At 39.9% G+C, this 19,387-nt stretch overlaps 1 protein-coding gene across 1 annotated transcript in view; it reads left to right on the forward strand.

Moving 5' to 3' along the window:
- The window catches only part of Top1 (DNA topoisomerase I), a 93,831-nt gene that overhangs the window by 52,753 nt on the left and 21,691 nt on the right, over nucleotides 1-19,387 (forward strand). Inside the window, exons 8-11 of the mRNA XM_008849585.3 lie at nucleotides 3,279-3,385; nucleotides 13,283-13,398; nucleotides 17,934-18,055; nucleotides 18,954-19,076. Coding sequence (XP_008847807.2) covers nucleotides 3,279-3,385; nucleotides 13,283-13,398; nucleotides 17,934-18,055; nucleotides 18,954-19,076 — 468 coding nt within the window. The remainder of the gene's footprint in view (nucleotides 1-3,278; nucleotides 3,386-13,282; nucleotides 13,399-17,933; nucleotides 18,056-18,953; nucleotides 19,077-19,387) is intronic.

Genomic DNA, 19,387 nt, shown 5'->3' on the forward strand with positions numbered 1-19,387 from the left:
TTTAATTTGTTTCTAGAAATTTTTCTGATATCTTAGTTACTGATTATCTCAGTTTGAAACTTGAAAACATACAATATGGGCAGTAATGCATGCCTGTTGAGAAGCTGTTCAATGAATGTGTTAGCTAAAAAACATTTCCCTTTCCTGTAGTGTGTTTCAGCTTAGATAGTAAACATTATCTGAAGTACAAAGGCACTTATTTGTTCCATTTAAATTAAATTTATTTTGAAATGATAAAATAAAATGTGAACATTGTACAAGTTGGTGAGGTAATTTTTTTCAAGTATATCCTTTTCTCATTGCTCTGACAAAATACCTGACAGAAGCAGCTTAGAGTTTATTTTGGCTTATGGTTCGAGAAGACGCAGTTCATGATGGTGAGGAAGGCATAGTGATAGGAGTGAGGCAGCTGGTCATTGTATCCCTAGTCAGGAAGCAGAGAGAAATGAATGCTGGTGTTTGACTTGCTTTCTCCTTTTTATTCAGTCTGGATCCCAGCCCATGGCATGATACTACCCACACAGTTCACAGTGAGTCTTCCCTCCTCAGTTAACCTCCATAGAAATACCCTCACAGTCAAGTTGACAAGAAAAATTAACTCTCACAAGTCTGCCCCTTAACTTGACACAAAAATGTAGGCTCATGACCATCTTATGGTGCAAAATGCATTCCTGATTATCTTAAAAGTCCAGTCTCTTCTGAGACTCAAGGCAATCGCCTAACTCAGATACATTATATACTTTTAATATATAGTGGCACAGAGTAAACATGAAGAAGAGGAACAGAAATGGAGCAAGGAAACATCTGAGCAAAGCAAGACTTATGCACCAAATTCTGTAGCACCATGTCTCCTAACTGAGGAGTCTTGGTGGCATCATCTAGACTCTAGCTATCACCAGTTCCAAAGGCCTACAAACCCACATGATCATATAGAACAACAGCCCTACTTCTCAGTACAAACTATCTGTAATGATTTACTTTTCTTGTTGCTGTGACAAAATATGTAAGAAAAGCAATTGACAGGGAAAAGGTGTCTTTGGGCTTATAGTTTAAGGGTGTACCCTTATCATGGCAGGATAACGGGAGTATGAGGTGGACAGTCCCATCGCATCTGCAGTCAGGGAAGTAGATGAATTGCTCATTTCACTCATTTCCTCTTTTTTTCCATTTTTTGTTTGATCTGGAATAAGCCCCAGTCCACAAGATAGCACTGTCCATATTCAGAGTGTATCTTCCCTCCTCTGTTTAAAATTTCTAGAAACACCCTTAAAAGTATACTCAGGCGTATGTCTCCTATATGAGTTAAGCTGACTATGAAAATTAACCATCACAACATGATACATTTTTTTGTTTTGCTTTTTAACTGTTATTTTTTTAAGGTAGTCTCACTCGAACCCAGGATGGCCATGAACTCTTAGCAATATTCCTGCCTCAGCCTCTTGAATGCTGAAGGATTACAGGTGTGAATCATGACTCCCCACTAATATTTTGCTACTTGTGCTTTTACTTCCACAATTACTTATTTTATTAAAAGATTTAACAAAATTTTTATGTATACAAATATTATGCCTGCATGTATGTAAGTGCACCTGTGCCATGCAGTGCCTATGGTACACAGAAGAGGGCATTGGCTCCCCTCAAACTGGAGTTATGGACTTAGCCACCATGTGGGTGCTGGAATTTGAACCCTGGTCTTCTGCAAGAGCAGCCAGAGCTCTTAACTGCTGAACCATCTCTCCAGCCCCTTATTTTTTATGTGTATGAGTGTTTTGTGCCTGCATGTATATAAATGCACCCATGTCATGCAGAGCCCATGGAGTTGAGAACAGGACATCAGATCCCCTGGATCTGGAGTAAAGGATGGTTGTTAGCAGCCATGTGGGTGCTGGGAATCAAATCTGGTCCTCAGCAAGAGCAGCTGGTGCTCTTTAACTGCTTGTACTTCCACATTTATATTCTTCATGCCTATTTATAGTGTAATACTATAGTTATAAATAGGCACGAAGAATATAAATGTGGATGTAGAGGCTGTGTTTGGGACCTGGGTTTGGTTCCCAGCACCCACATGGTGGTTAGCAATCATATATAACTCCAGTCCAAGGGCACCTGACACCCTCTTCTGACCTCCATGGGCATTGCATTCATGTGGTGCATTTACATACAGGCAAAGCACTCCTCATGTACATAAAAATTTTAAAAATACTATAGCTTTTGCATTCTGTTCTAAAAATCATTTGCTTATAGACCTGAGTTTATCCCTACTTTGATTAACATCCTATTATGGAGTCCTGGGATGCTCTCTAGTCATTCCCTGGAGTTATTTTCTATTGGTTTCTTTCACCATGACCAGTAACAACTGCATGTTCCCTGATCAAGTGACTAAACTTTAATTTCAGAGCTAACTTGAGTATGACTGACAGGGGTCAAACTAAGTTGTCTAGACAATGGTTCCTAGCTCTGCCATGACATAAATCACCTAGCATTGCTATATGAAACTTACTGAGTATGTGTTAAGTGATGTTGGAAAGGTAGATCAAAGTGAAAAATTGCACAGAAGAATTCAGATTCTGTGGAGTAAGGCCACCACTTATTGAACATCTCATATTTGTTGGAATGTATGTTTGTTTTTACATTTGTCTTACTCTAATGGTAAATTGTACTCTCTGGCCCCTTGGTGCTGGGATTAACAGGTGTGTACCACTTTCCCTGACTGATGATGCTCTTTTACTTTGCTCCTGTGACCAGCTTATGTATGTTCACAGTTCAAAGAAGAGCCATTAAAAAAATGAGTACTACAGGAATCAGCATTCATTTCAGGCCTCCCAGATGCTTGCCAATTACTGCATCTTTGTGTGTGCAAGCAGCTGTGATAGAAAGTATTCCCCACTGCATCACTGAGCTCCCTTCAGATCAAATGCTAAACATTTAATGCATGGCTTCCTATATTTGCTTAGATTTGAAGAGATTTAAAGATGAGTGGATTTAAAGAAAGCAAAGACAAATAAAAATGAGGGCAATACTCTCTCGCTATAGTTTCCCAGAGTTTCCCCATGCTATACGTGTGTGTTAGAGTACTATAGTGAATAATCATTTGTCCAGAGTTTTGGGAAATATTGCTCTATTGTAAAGTGTGGATAAAATTTTTTCAAATGAGAGGATTGGACATAAGATCCTTTTCAATTTTAATATTCTGTTTCTATTTTTAGTGGCTCCCTAAAACTAACACCAACTGTGTAGTCAGTTCTTACTTAAGTACTTTTTATCATGTTTCTTTGCAGGATGGTAAATTGAAAAAACCCAAGAACAAAGATAAAGATAAAAAAGTTCCTGAGCCAGATAACAAGAAAAAGAAGCCAAAAAAGGAAGAGGAGCAGAAGTGGAAATGGTAACATTTCAGCACTAGGTCACCACGTCAGGGCTTTATCATACAACCTAATAATAGCTAAAATATGTTTTCCAGATCACAGTGAAATAAGTCCTAGCTCTAAATCTATTGAATCTCAAACCCAGTGTCCGCCCATTGAAAGACTAGACTGTAGAAAGAGTCTATATGTAGAAGGGAATTCAGCATATGAAGAAAGCACAAATGCATTAACTTATTTATGCATTCCGTTTAAATTAGATTTATTTTCACTGATAATTGAAGATTAAATTTGTATCTGTTAGTGACATAATACCATATTTTGATGCATATATATACTTGTATAATGTTTCATTTAGGCTAAACCTACCTAACACATATACCCTATCTTTTTTTCTTTTTTTGGTCTTTTTGAGACAGGGTCTCCCTGTAGCCCCAGCTGTCCTGGAACTCACTATGTAGACCAGGCTGGCCTTGAACCTCACAGAGATCCTCCTGCCTCTGCCTCCCGAGTGCTGGGATTAAAGGTGTGTGCCACCATGCCCCTGTCTTTATAATGAGAACTTTATAGTGTGAACTTAGACTTTTCTGTTGCCTTTTGAAGTGTGCAGTTCATTACTGGTGTTGGAAATGAATTTACTATGATAATAGGTTCTGTAAATCAAGTTGGTGCAAATGCCTATTTTTTAAAACAACAGCAAAACTTCCATAAGGAAACATTGAACATTTGTATAATTGTAGAAAAGTGAAGATCTTTTGAAGTAAAACATAATCAACAGAGTCCTATTTTTTTTCTCTTTTTTAGTCTTTTTGAGACAGGAGCTCCCTGTAGCCCCAGCTGGCCTGTATTTTTAACACTTCAAAATTGAAATCATCAGGCTGGAGTGATGGGTCAGTTGGTAAAATGTTTGCTACACAGGTGTGAGGCTCTTAGTTCAGATCCCCAAGCACCCTTGTAAACAGCAAAGCATAGCAGAACACACTATAATCCCATTGTCCAGGGACATAGGCAAATCCCTGGAGCTTTCTGGTCAGCCAGCTTAGCAGGATTGGTGAGTTCCAGGTTCAGTGAGAGAACCTGTTTCAAAAAATAAGTAAGGAAGATACCTGATGCCAACCTCTGGCCTCTACACACGGTTGCACATATACCCACTCGCACACGCATGCACGCGTGGGCGCACACAAGCACGCACGCACAGTTCTCCCTATACATTTGTATACACAACTTAAAATAATGTTACTTTAATCCCAGCACTCGGGAGGCAGATGCAGGCGGATCTCTTGTGAGTTCAAGGCCAGCCTGGTCTACATAGTGAGTTCCAGGACAGCTGGGGCTACAGGGAAACCCTGTCTCAAAAAGACCGAAAAAAAAAAAAAGTTATTAGTAGTATTATTTGTGTGTGTTTGAGTGGTGGTTATTAGAGGGTATGGGTCCAGGTCAGAGGACACCCTTTGGAGTTGGTTCTCTCCTTCTTTCTTTGTGTGGGTTCTGGGAATCAAACTTATTTTGTCATGGAGCTGGAGTTAATAATTGGCAGTTGATTAGCCAGGCGGGCTAGCACAGCAAGTACCTTTACCCACTGATCCATCTTACCAGCTTCCTCCCTCCCCCCTCCCTTTTATAATTGGAATTTTCAGGCTGGTGAGGTGGCTCAATGCTTAAGGGCACTTGCTGCCAAGACTGATGACCTGAGTTTGATTCCCAGAATCCCCATGGTGAAAAGGAGGGAACTGACTCCACAAATTTTCCTCTAACCTCCACATGTGTGCTATGGCACATGTGTATATCTGCACACACAGTAAATACAATTTTTTTAACACCAAAATCTATATCACAGACAGTTTCATGCCATTATAAACACGAAATCTAGGCTGGAGAGCTTGCTCAGTGGTTAAGAGGACCCAGGTTCAATTCCCAGCACCACACAGCAGCTAGGAATGGTCTGTAACTATTTCCAGGGGATCTGATGTCCTCTTCTGGTCTCTGCATGCAATGCACACATGTGGTGTACTTAAATATATGCTGGAAAAACACACCCATAAAATACAAGTAAATAACTTTTTCTAAGCATCCACATCAGGCAGCTTACAACTGCCTATTATTAACTCCAGCTCCAGTTGTTCTAATGCCCTCTTCTGGCCAACATCAGACACCTGCAAACATGCACACACACATAAATATAAATAGGTCTTCAAAAAAATTTATGCTACGGCTCAGTCAATGAAGTGTTTGCCACGGGTGGCTGAGTTCCTGAGTTTGATCCTCAGCACCCACGTAAAATACCAGGCATAGTAGTATATTCCTGTAATCCCAGTGCTAGGGAAGCAGAGACAGATTTCTAGGGCTCAGTGGCCAACCAGTGTATTCTAATCAGCCCCAGGACACAGTGAGAGATACTGACTGTAAAAACAAGGTACATGTCTCCTGAGGAACAGTATTCAAGGTTAACCTCTGGAGTCCACATGCACATGCCAAAGGAGTGTATTTGTGATATTGTAAAAAAGTTCTTTTAAGACACCTGTGGAAGGAACATACCATAAAAGTGAGGAACAGACAGTTCACTAATGAAAATAAAGGGTCTGTAAACATTTGTATTCTCATGAAATTAGAGCTGCAAAGAAAAATGACATATATAATTTTTTTTAACCCCCCATTGGATTGGGAAAGATCATTAAGTATGAGTGGTAGGAAGATTATAAATGTGACAAGTAGGCATCCACTGCAGGAACAGAGATACAGATGTATTTTTGAAGGGATTTTAGCAATAAAAGATTATTTTGGAGAAGTAAAATAGATGTAGAAATTTTATTTTCTACCATTAGAATTTTAAATGGCCGTGTTTTAATGCTTATATTTACAGTAGTTTTATACTATTAATATATCTAATTTTGGGGGAGGTGTCTTTTTGAGACAGGGTCTCCCTATAGCCCCTGCTAGCCTGGAACTCACTATGTAAACCAGGCTGGTCTTGAACTCAGTGGTCCGCCTGCCTCTACCACCACGCTCTACTTCGATTTATAATTTTTTTGAATATTTAATGATACAGGGATAAATGCTTCAGAAAAAAATGAGTATCACCTTTACCTCTTTATTTCTCCTTTTTCTCTATTCTTTCCTTTCAGACTTGAAGTAACCTTTACTCATGGATTTTACTCTGTGACTTTTATTACTTAGAACAGTGATGTCCCCAGCACCTCTGAAGATTGAGAAACTGTAGTGCCCACGGAGGTGGTGGGAGAACAAGTAGAGCAGAAGTATGTCCCCACTAGCAACTTTGTGATTGCCATGTTGGTGTCACATCTTGGTGTTTAAAGGGAAGTGTGGAAAAGGAATATCAGGACTGGGGAGATGGCTCAGCAGACTAAAGTTCAGTTTCCCAGCAACCACATCCAGTGACTCACAACTGCCTGGAACTCCAGTGTTTTGGGGGGGTGGATGCCTCTGGCCTCCACAGACACCTGCACCTACACTCATGTGCACTTACCTGTACACACACACAAAATTAAAAAAATAAAACCTTGCTGCTGGACGTGGTGGAACTCTCCTTTAATCCCAGCACTCGGGAGGCAGAGGCAGGCAGATCTCTGAGACTGAGGTTGGCTTGGTCTGTATAGCAAGTTCCAGGCCAGCTGGGGCTAGAGGGAGACCCTGTCTGAAAAAGACATCCTCCCAAAAAAAGGAAGCTCACAGAGCAGAGGATTCCTAGCCTTTCCAGAGGTCAGAGTTAAACAACAAAAGAATGTGTTTTTTCCCTTAGGTTTTTATTTAAGGCTTTTTATTGATCTTTCCTAGAGTTTATTCATAGAGTAGTGAAACATTTTTATGACCAAAAAAAAATTTTTTTTTAATAAAGTGGTTGTGTAAATTAAGGGTTGTTACTAGAAATAATCAGAATGGTTAAGTTAGTAATTATTGGTCCCTTGCATTTCTTTGGTGGATGCTCAGGAAATGTGCATTGGATTTCCTTGTCAGAAGGAGCTCCTTGCTGCTTCACTTCCTCTTCTAATGCTTATGGGGTAGATATATAGCTTTTATTTAGAACCTGGTACCTTCGAGGGTTTTACTAACCCAGCCTTACTTTTATGGTTGGAATAGTGTTGTCACACATTAATTCTGAGAGATCAAAACTTTGGTTTTTGTTCTTTAACTTTGGTTTAAAGTGGAACTGGATAGTCTTTAAAAATGGTTGGTTTCAATTGATGGTTTTTACTATAGATGATGAATATTTTTCTCAAAGTCAATTGTTTGACTTTGTATACATTCTTCTGAAAGACAGCATCTAATGGCATACACTAAGTTATTAGAACTAAAGAATGAAGAGCCTCCTGAATGGTAATTGTAGGTTTCCTGTTGTATCCGGAAGTCCTCGCTGATCCACCAGTGTTCTAGTTAGAGTACTTAAGTGGAAACTATTCCCATTTTTACTATTCCCCTTGTTAGCTCACAGACAGAATTAGCAGGCTTTACCAGCATTGCGGAAGTGGCCTTCCTCAGTGTCTACAGATACGTTTGTCCTGACCAAAAAAGTAAGCTTATTCTGTTTCCCTCTATGTGATAATTGTGGGAATGGGAGCACAGCCCAGCCTATGGTTGTCTGCACTCCTGCTTTCCTCCTAGAGATAGTGTTACAAGTGGTGTCAGTATGCTTTACACCCATTCATGGGAATGTATTTAACTGAAATGATTGTATTTTAGCTGTTACCTATTATAGGCTTTCAGCTCTGTATTGGGTTAAATACATTTTTATCTGGATTGACTTGATACAATCATGTTCCAGTCAGATTTAAGAAAAGTATGCATGGGCCTGGAGAGTTGATTCAGTGGTTGAGAGCATTGGCTGCTCTTGCAGAGAACCTGGGTTCGATTCCCAGCACCCACATGGCTGCTAACAACCATCCTTAACTCAAATTCCAGGGTATTGGATGCCCTCTTCTGACCTCCAGGGGTATTGCACAACCTGATCGTCTTACACACATGTGGGCAATACACTCATATGTATAAAACAAAAAAAAATTTTTTTTTTTTGTCTTTTTGAGACAGGGTCTCCTTGTACCCCCAGCTGTCCTGGAACTCACTGTGTAAACCAGGCTAGCCTTGAACTCACAAAGATCTGCCTGCCTCTGCCTCCCAAGTGCTGGGATTAAAGGCATGTGCCACCATGCAAGGCAAATATAATAAATAAAATATTTTTGAAAAGCATGGCTGGGCGTGGTGGCACACGCCTGTAGTCCCAGCACTTGGGAGGCAGAGGCAGGCAGATCTCTGTGAGTTCAAGGCCAGCCTGGTCTACATAGTGAGTTCCAGGACAGCTGGGGCTTATAGGGAGACCCTGCTTCAAAAAAAAAAAAAAAAAAAAAAAAGCATGTGTGAAGCCATAGCAAAAACCTGCTCATCCCCAAACAGACCATCTTTAAAGATAAAGCCAAAACAAGAACCAAGCTCATTCTAAATAGATTATTGCAAAAGATTTGGAAACTGGCAAGTTTGTTACTAGTGTGCAGTAAGAGGTATGGCGTTTTGGATCTCTTAGGAGAAAGTGTTCAAAGAAGTAAGGACTATAACATCGTAAGAAATTGGAGAAGGGTGCTTCCCTGGATGCTGAGTGGCCGCCATGTTTGGGAAGGACGATTAGCTTGATGCCTCAGTGGCCATCCAGTTTGAGAAGGGTGCCTAAGTGGCCGCCATGTTTGAGAAGGTCCGCCATCCTTTTTGATGCCTTTGTGGCCACCGTATTTGAGAGGAGCGGCGACCTTCTTGAGGACCGGGTCTGGGGTAGTGTCAGTGTAGCCCAGACGATTTCTGCCCTTATTCTGTTCCACCCTTGTCCGAAGACCCCGACGGAGGCCAGCCTTCCCAGCGAGAGAAACCCTACTATGTGCTTAAGAGTTCCCCGCCAGGGGCTGGTGGGATGGCTTCACGGTGGGGTGGGGGGTCAGGAGGGGTGCGTGCGTGCGTGCGTGCGTGCGTGTGTGTGTGTTGAGCTGACTTCCTGCAAGGCTGGCCAACTGATTGCCAGTGCAGTGACTGTGGAGTGTTGCAGCAGAGACTGTTCACCGGTGATTGGGGGCATCTGTAGCTGCCAGTCCTTGTCCACCTCTGTTTCTGAATTAACATCTTGTGACCAGTATCAACTTAATAAAAGAAACCATCCCCACCGAAAAAAAAAGATACTGTAAGGAATTGATGCAGTAAGACCAAGACTCAAAAATACCATTGGAAATGATGGTTCAAAACAAAAAAAAAAACTTTAATAGAGACTATTGGTGTTCACAAATCAGAACCTATTCTTAACTCTAGCTTTCAGAAAGCTGTAGTGTTCACTTTCATTTCTGAATTTTTATGGATCAGGAAGTTTACAGTTTATTATGAGATACTTGTTGACTCCGGGGGAACTTGATTTCAAAGACCATGTGGGGGCTGTGCATGGTGGCCTGCTTTTTTCATGCCAGCAGTGGGGAGGCAGAGGCAGGCAGGCAGATCTTTGTGACTTGGAGGCCAGCCTAGTCTACATAAGGAGTCCTAGGCCAACCAGGGCTACATAGTGAGGCTGTCTTTAAAAAAAAAAAAAAGAAGGCATGTAGGCCCTACTTCACGACCTCATAGGAATTTCTAGCACTTCTGCACCTTCTTCCTTTTCAAGCAATTTTTAAAAATAAAATTGCTCCCTAACTTAAATTTATGAGCCAGCCTACCACAGAGAGGGCATTTTGAATGTGTGTTTTTCCTAATGTATTTGGGGAGGGGAGCAGGCTGCAAGCACTGGTGAGAGGCCTAAAAGTCAACATGGATTTTATTTGAACATTAATAATTGTCAGTCCAGTAACACCAGCATATTGGAAGATATGTTTCATCTTTCTGTTTAAACTGAAGTTTAATGTTCAGTGATTCATTGGCTATCTTAATTTGCTTTTAAATGGTAACGAAGTTGCTGTGGATCCTGAAGATAAACCAGGTTGAATTCGGAATAATTGTGAAAAACAGTTTGGATACTTCATTTAGAAACACTGGAATTGATGATAACGAAGCCAAATCCCCGATATTAGGGAAAACATTGTGCTCTGAACCTCTCCAGAATTACTCTGTGATTACTACAGCAGATAGGTCCCTTGAAAATGCTTTCACATGAGTGCAATATTTTCTCTGATTTCTAGAGTTTGGGGTTAGGTAGAGTCCTGCATCCAGGCCTGTGTTTGTCATCAGCTAGTGGGAAATTCTGTCAATTTCCTATCTGTAAAGTTCTCGGTTGATTATAAAAGATCTTTTATTTAATTTTTACTTGGTAGTGCACGGCTTTAATCCCAGCCCTGGGGAGTCAGAGACTGAGGCCAGCTTGGTCTACCTAGTAAGTTCCAAGCCAGCGGGGGTTATAGGAAGACCATGATTTTATTGCTGTTACTTTTGGTATGATGTCTGAGAAATCACTGCCAAATCCAGTGTCATAAAGCCTTTCGTTTTACTTCTAAATGTCTTATTATAGTTTTAGCTCTTATATTTAGATCTTTAGGTTTTAGGTTCATTTGAGTTAACTTACCATCCAGTGTTGAAAGAGTGTTGAAAAACTGTCCTTTAACTATGAAATGATCTTGACCCTTCTTGAAACTCACCTGATACTGTATGTTGACTTTGGTTTTATAGTAATAGTATTTTATAGCATGGTCTGGTTCATGTATTAGTTGATGTTTTTGAACTTCATTTAAAACATTGGATTTGAAAGGAATTAATAAACAGTAAAATAGAATTTCTTTTGTTTTGGTTTTTTAAAATATTTTATTACTTTTTATGTGTAGGAGTGTATATTGCTTGCATGTATGTGAGTGTACCCATGTCATGCAGTGCCGCGGAGGTCAGAAGAAGACTTCAGATTCCCCTGGAACTGGAGTTAAGGACGGTTCATACCACCATGTGGGTGCTGGGAATCAAACCTGGGTCCTCTGTGAGAGCAGTCAGTGCTCTTAACCACTGAGCCATCTCCCCAGCCCCTGAATTTCTTTTGTTTTAAAGTAGCAATTAATAAAGATAAAATCTATGAAGAAATTCTGTATGTTAAATGATTCTGTTTGACTAATGAGGTTTTTTTTTTTTTAATGTGAGGGTTGGGGCTGGAGAGATGGCTCAAAGATTAAGAGCACTGGCTGCTCTTGCAGAGGACCTAGGTTTGATTCCCAGCATCTACATGGCAGCTAACACCAGTTCCAGGGGAATCTGATGCCCTCTTCTGAACTCCACGGGCATTGCATGATACATTGCGCACTTGAACACATGCATGCAATATACTAATATATTAAAAGAAATCTGAGGGTTATGATAAAACCTGTTCCAGAGTGAAGGAGGCTTTGGAAACATCCATGAATTGGAGTGTATGATCCTTAATTAGATTTTGGTGTATAAAATACATTTTGAATCTCATTGGGATGGTTATAATCAGAATGATACTAGAAAAATTTTGATTTTTGTTAGATACAATATCATTTGTTATAATTATGTAGGAGAATATCACATCTTAGAGATAATTGTTAGAATATCTACTGATAAAGTTTCCATAGTAACTTTGAAATGGTTCAGCCAAAATAGAATATATAGCAAAATTTTAACAAGTTTTTGTAAGTGGTAGTACTCTATACAGTTTTTCTGTATGTTTGATCCTTTTTAAATATTTTATTATTTTTATTTTTGTGTATGAGTGTATTGCCTGCATGTAAGTGCGTGCACTGTCATGCAATGCTCTGGAGGTCAGAAGAGGGTTTCAGATTCCCCTGGAACTGGAGTTAAGGACAGTTCATAGCCGCCATGTGGGTGCTGGGAATTGAACCCGGCTCCTGCAAGAACAGTCAGTGCTCTTAACTGCTGAGCCATCTCTCCAGCCCCCTGACCCTATTTTAATGAAAGCATTTAGAAAGTTGTTTTCCCTGAAATTATTTAGATTCTTTTGTCAGTTTAAACTAGACCATATAATTCAGAAGTTCCTAAACTCAGTATGCCTCAGATGAACTAAGTATTTGTCTGTTACATTTTGCCTTTTAAAAAATTTATTATTTTTATTTATATGTGTGTACCTGTGAATTTATGTGCACAGGTGCCCACAGAGACTAGAGGACATCCGATCCACTGGAACTGGAGTTACAGGCAGTTGTGAGCTGCCTGATGTGTGTCCTGGGAACCCAACCCAGGACCTCTGCCAGAGCAGTAAGCGCTCTTGACTGCTGAGCGATCTCTCTAGCCCTATATATATATATATATATTTTTTTTTTTTTTAATATTTTATTATTTTTATTTTATGTGTATGAGTGTATTGCCTGGATGTGTGTAAGTGCACCTGTGTTGTGCAGTGCCTGTGGAGGTCAGGAGAAGGCGTTGGATTCCCCCAGAACTGGAGTAACAGATGGTTGTTAGCTGCCATGTGGGTGCTGGGAATTGAACCTGGGTCCTTGGCAAGAGCAGTCAGGGCTCTTAACTGCTGAGCCATCTCTGAAGCCCCTCTAGCCCTATATTTTGCACATTGTTATGGGGCTGTTTTCCGTGAACTTTGACCTGCATGTCCATTATCAGAAGTTCTTTTCCTGTATATCATCAGCATAATACTGCCTTCGTGTATACATTGTGGTTTAGTGTTACAGCACTGGTAGTGGAACAACTCTTTCCATTTCCATTATCCTCATGTCATTGCTGAGCTCTTTGGGTAACGGTCTTTAATATCTTGGATCTGAAACTATTGAACTGCATTTTCCCCCTTGTATTCCATCTTTCTCTTGACTGCTATCTTTTTCAAAGTGAGACACAGGTTCTTTTACTCTAGGCCTTGAATTAGTAACCCTAACCATAACCAGCAATTGGTCAGATAATTATTTTGGCATTTAAAAATATGATAATCTTTGTATTAGGCAATGTGATCATTGTATGAGGTTGTGCCTTGTTTTTGAAAGGTGGGAAGAAGAACGCTATCCTGAAGGCATCAAGTGGAAATTCCTAGAACATAAGGGTCCCGTGTTTGCTCCGCCATATGAACCTCTTCCGGAGACTGTCAAGTTTTATTACGATGGTGAGTTATTTCAAGGTTGTCTGATCCTTGGTCAAGAAGAGTCCTTTGTAGTTTCTTACTTTGTTTTACTGTCTTTGTGTGGTTACTTACCTCTGCCTCCTGAGTACTGGGATTAAAGCATGTGCCACCATGCCTGGCATCTTGGGTCTCTTAGAACCCTCTAAATTGCCTATGAGTTATATCATCTGTATTTCTGTCTTTGGATTGAAGGATTTGAGAATACTCTTTCACATGCCTTTTGCTGACAGCATGATAGCTTATGATTTCCAGCTGATTTCCTTCATTCCAAGGGTTCTGTCCAGATATGCCTAGTGCATTGTTCCTCAAACCCTGTGTGCTTAAGATTCACCAAGTCAATTTGAGCCTGTTTAATAGACATGGGGTGGGACTGGGTGTTTCTGAACCAACATTGAGCAATGTTGGGCAGGAAAACTGCTGAATTGCCAGTTGGGAAGCACTGGAGAGCTTTGGTTCATCTCTACCCACCAGCAGTGGCTTCAGGGCCACAGTCTCAGATTTGAAATCTAGATATTGCAAATTTTTTAGGAATCTTAATTTTTAATATATTTTTATTTTATGTGTATTGCCTGCATGTATATTAGTGCACTCATGGCATGCAGTGCCCACAGAGGTCGGAAGAGGGTGTTGAATCCCCTGGAACTGGAGTTACGGATGGTTGTTAGCTGCCATGTAGGTACTGGGAATCAAACCTGAGTCCTCTGCAAGAGTAGCTGGTGTTCTTAACCGCAGAGCCATCTCTCCAGGCCCTCTCCCCCTAAATTTTTAAACACCAACATGACACTCCAGATATCTTGGTGAGTAAGGTGCTTCATGCCATGCCTGATGACCTGAATTTGATGTCTGGAATCCATATGGTAGAAGGTGGGAGAACCAATTCCTGCAAGTTTTCTTTAGACTTCCAACATGCACACCATGGCATGCCCATGCCTACACACACATACTAAATAAATTCAGTTAAAACAAATGAAGTTTTATATCCTTCCTAAGATTTAAAAAATATCTAGTATTACTTTTTGGGTCCACATAATATAGGGTGTGTATGAAATAATTTTGTTTCCACACTCGAGTCCCATCCTCAAGATTCATTTACACACGGATCGTGGTGGCCCACACCTTTAATCCCAGTACTCAGGAGGCAGAGGCAGGAGAATGAAGGCCAGCCTGGTCTATGTGGTGATTCCAGGCCTGCTGGGAGCTACAGGGAGACCTTGTCTCAAAAAGATAAAAAAAAGTCCCAGATATCTCATTTACTTATTCTCTCTCTCTCTCTCTCTCTCTCTCTCTCTCTCTCTCTCTCACTCTCTCTCTCTCATACTCACACTCAAACATCTGAGAACAAAAACCCTAAGCACTTTTGGTTCCAGTCATTTTGTATAAGGGATGTTTTTAACTGAAGGGCTGGCTGGTTCTTCTATAAATGAAAAAAACAACAAACTTGAGAAGTCAGAATTTGTTTTGTAAAAGAATGTGTTTATTGAATACGCTTGTATTCAGATACCGATTTATAGCAGTAAAGGACTACTGACTTACTCTCTGACTTTAGGAAATAGACATAAACCACCCCATAATCTCAGTTGCAAATGTTTGTCACACAATCTGACCAGAAAGCACAGGACAGAGTTTTTTCAGCTCCCACCCCAGGTCATTCCTGGAGACTCTTAACTATAACTTGAAGCCAAAATTCCTGATGAAGAGAAAAGGCCTGAGACCTTGAAAAAGACAAGTGCTGCTCTATAGCCCTGGTCTGGATTCACTAAGCTTTAGAAAACTCAACTGGAGGGGTCTGGAGAGATGGCTCAGCAGTTAAGAACACTGGTTTTTCTTGCAGAAGACCCAGGTTCAGATCCCAGCACCCACAAGGCAGCTAACAACTGTCCGTAACTCCAGTCCCAGGGGATCCAACAGCCTGTTCTGACCTCCTCGGGCATTGTGCAGCACGGGTGCACTTACCTACATTCAGGCAATACACACATACACATAAAATAAAAATAATAAAATTAAATTTAAAAAAAAAAGAAAACTCAACTGGAAAAAGCCTCACTATGAAGTTCAAAGTGATTGAATAGAAAACTATATCCCTTCATTCTGGGGTTTGTTTCTCTTTTCAATATGGCAAGCCAAGGCCTGCTATGGTCCCTTGCCCCATTTTGCCTAGTCCTCCACTGTAGGAACTCTAGCATTTCCTCTGTTGGTTTTCCTCTGGGATTTCTTTCCTTTCATCATATAAACTCCCAATAAGCAGTAAGTCAAGAGTATTTGATGTATTGGTCCAAAATGATAAGTACTGCTTAGTCTCTGTGGAAGAAAATTCCAAGATTCCTTTAGAATCTGTCAAGTACCCAGGGCTGGTGGACACATTGAATTGCTGCCTCTACTGCCACCTTCAGTTTCTGCTTTGACTCAACAAGTTTCATTTTCCTGGAGCTCAGCCTTTTCCACAAAGTACTACCATTACTAGGACCTACGAGTCATCGTCCCACCACCACTTTTGACAACAGTGCATTTAAAACAAGACAAATCATAATAGCTTCTTTATTTGAGACAGAAGCCAATAAAATAGTCCAAAGAGTCTCAATTCTTTTTCTTTAGTTTATTATATTAAACTTACCAGACAACAGTTTACAGTCTTCTTGCCATTTAAATATTTTTCTTTTTTGTTTTGAGATGGTGCTTTGTAGCTGTAGCCTAGGCTTACTTAAACTCATGTACCTTCTCCTGCCTTAGCCTCCTGAGTCCTGCTGTTATAGACCAGTGCTAACATACCTGGCTTTTTCTTTACATTTGAATCATGTTGGTTTTACTAGCAACTATGGATCAGGCCTGAGTGGGGAAAATAGCAGGAAATCTCTAAATCTAAATTACGTCTTCCAAGATGATTCTCTGTTTGCCATGAATGAGTTTCAGCTTGTGCTACATTCTCTATATTCCTACAGTCAGGGATGGCAATCTTCCAGCCATCATGAGACAAGATGTCTTCTGAGTTTTGCAATGGGTAGGTTTCTGGTTAAGTTTCAGGTTTCTATAATGAGTGTGGAATTCCTTAGTTGAATTATTAGTACTTACATAATTGTAAGGCAGTGGACTTATATTTAATCTCATTTAAAATACAGCCAAATGCTATTATTATGGCACAGATTGCTTCTCATGGTATCGTAAAGTTGGGTTTTCAAGAAAAGATAGAAATTGGCCCTAGGAGTATTATATTCTCTTTGAAAGACAGATTAAACTCCTCATTACTTTCACTGTTTTATGATCTAAGGTACACAAAACCTTTAGACCTCATTTTATCAGTTTCTGGGCTTTTGTTGTGAAACATGGATTTTTTTTTTAGAGCAACTTTTACATATATTTACATGCTACCAGGACTCAGCCATTTCTTATGCTGTGGATGGATCCAGATTTCCTGGGAAAGGCATCCTCCTAATCCTGTCCTTAGTGTTTTAGGAGTGGTGCATTTTAAACTTTACTGTGCATGTGAGCTTTACTGAGTGCAGTTTCTAGGCTGAGGAGATGGCTCAATGAGTAATGCACTTGCTGTGCAAGCCATTACACCTGAGTGTAGATTCCCCAGAACCCATATTTAAAAAGCTGCGTGAAATAACACCACAGCAATCTATAATCCCACTGCACCTTTATGGGGAGATGGGAAGTAGAGACAGGATAATTATGGAAGCTCCTATGTCAGCTAGCCTGGCATACAGAGAAGTGGGCAACAAGAGAAGTCTTCCTTCAGAACAAGGTGAAAGGCAAAGACTGACATCTGAGGCTGTTACGGACTTCTGTGTGAGCACCATGGCATACACCACCCCACATGAACACACAAATATCCATCAATACATAAAATGCAGTTTCTGATTCTAGGTCTAGGGTTTGAGCCCCAAACTTGATGTTTCTAACAAACTCCCTTGTGCTGCTGCTTTTTTGTGTGTGAGCGACACGTTAAGTAGCAAGGTTCTAGAGGAAGGTCTTATTTAGGCTTTCATATGGGAAATCTGGGCTTGCCTGCTATGGATATATTTTTTATTCATATTCCACCCACATAACTTTAAAGAAGAAAGATGCCTTTTTCTTTTCCCCACAATTCCTTTCTTCCACTCCCTGTCCCTATCCCTTCCTCCCCTTCTTGAACAGAAGCTGCTTAGCTTAGCAGTGGCAGGAGTCCTTCTGAGGATTTGATTTTTAAAAACCATTGAAGAGATGTAAAGGACCCTGCTTGCTGAAAGGAAAAGGAAGAGTGGCTGGGCCTTCCCCAGGTCATCCCTGTCCTGAGCAGGCACCTGGGAACAATTAACTGGCATAGTCTCCAGAGAATGACCCAGGTAAATATCTACTAAAGAGAAGGACAATTTTTATAAGTAGATATAAACAGTATGTTTTCTTTGTTGTTATTGTAACTGTGTCATCAGGCCTTTCTATACCTTGGAAAGGTAAAATATTACTAAAGAACTCTCCAGAACTTTGTCCACAGACTATGAATATTGTACCTTACTGTCTGGAACCACCTTTTCCTCTAGGTAAAGTCATGAAGCTGAGCCCCAAAGCAGAAGAAGTAGCTACATTCTTTGCAAAAATGCTTGACCATGAATATACTACTAAAGAAATATTCAGGAAAAATTTCTTTAAAGATTGGAGAAAGGTATTGTGGTATATGTATTAATATCTTAATAGTTTACAAAAATGTTGAAACAAAAGTATTATGTCCCATGTGTTAATACCTTAACAGCTTGCTGAAAAAAAAACTGAAACACGCAAATGATCGTTTTGCCAACAAATTTCATGTTGGTAGCTAAGTTTTTGGAATTTTATTATGGTAAATATGTCTGTCTTTTGCCTCTTACTATTGTAATGGGATTTCTCTCCAATGAAAATACTTCTCATCTTTCATGTGACTGCAGAAAGGCATTTATCAGATGAGATCAAACAGAAAACCTCAATTCCTGCTGAGAAAGCAGCATCTGTCTCGGTAGGACTGCCTCTGCTGCTGCTGCTGCTACAGAGAGACTCTTGACAGTCCATTCTGCCATGCTTCTTAATCTTACGTAGTTTCTACATATCTGCTCTTAAAACCACCTATACTAAATCACCCTATGCAATTTGTAAAAATCTCATTGTCCATTTGGGTAATGTGGACTAAGAATGAATTGAAATTTACCCCCTGATTCTAGCTCTAAAATCAAAGTTAATAGAGGAGTAATATTTCTATAAGAAAACACAAGTGGAAGTGTTTATCTCACTGCTCAAATAAGATTCATCTTTCTCAAACTGGTGTTCTTAACACTGTCAGGAATCCCAAGAAACAAGAGTAATGTTTCTCCAAAATAAATCATTGTTATTTTCATTTTAAGTACAAAGCTTATAGCAGAACAAAATACTATAAAATAATGGTTGGTTTTTTGTTTTTTTTTTTTTCCCCAAAAAAAAGCTCATTGAGATTAGCTACCTCTCTAAACATCTTTTTTTAAAAGTTGCTCTGCTTTAATTACTAAGAAAGGTGAGAAATTATTAATATATTTATCTTCTTTTCATTCAACTAGGAAATGACTAATGAAGAGAAGAACACAATCACCAACCTAAGCAAATGTGATTTTACCCAGATGAGCCAGTATTTCAAAGCCCAGTCAGAAGCTCGGAAACAGATGAGCAAGGAAGAGAAATTGGTACAATACAATGCTTTTCTTTTTTGTTTTCTTTTCCTTTGAGCTCTGGCTCACCTGGACCTCTGTATACCCGACTCACCTCAAACGCATAGAGGTCTGTCTGCCTTTGCCTCCCAAGTGTTGAGATTAAAGGTGTTTACTATCATCCACTCAGCCAAACTAGATAATTTTTAATAGTATTCAGTTCTCTAAAATATTTTGGTTCTTGTGAGACAGCACTGACTTCAATAATTTCACATTGTTTTATGTTAAAGATTTAAGGTCCTCAACCTCTTAAAATCTAACTTTCTTAAGGTTGACTTAGACTGAGC

Source organism: Nannospalax galili, unplaced genomic scaffold, assembly GCF_000622305.1.
Source record: "Nannospalax galili isolate Female #2095 unplaced genomic scaffold, S.galili_v1.0 scaffold765, whole genome shotgun sequence".
NCBI lineage: Eukaryota > Metazoa > Chordata > Mammalia > Rodentia > Spalacidae > Nannospalax > Nannospalax galili.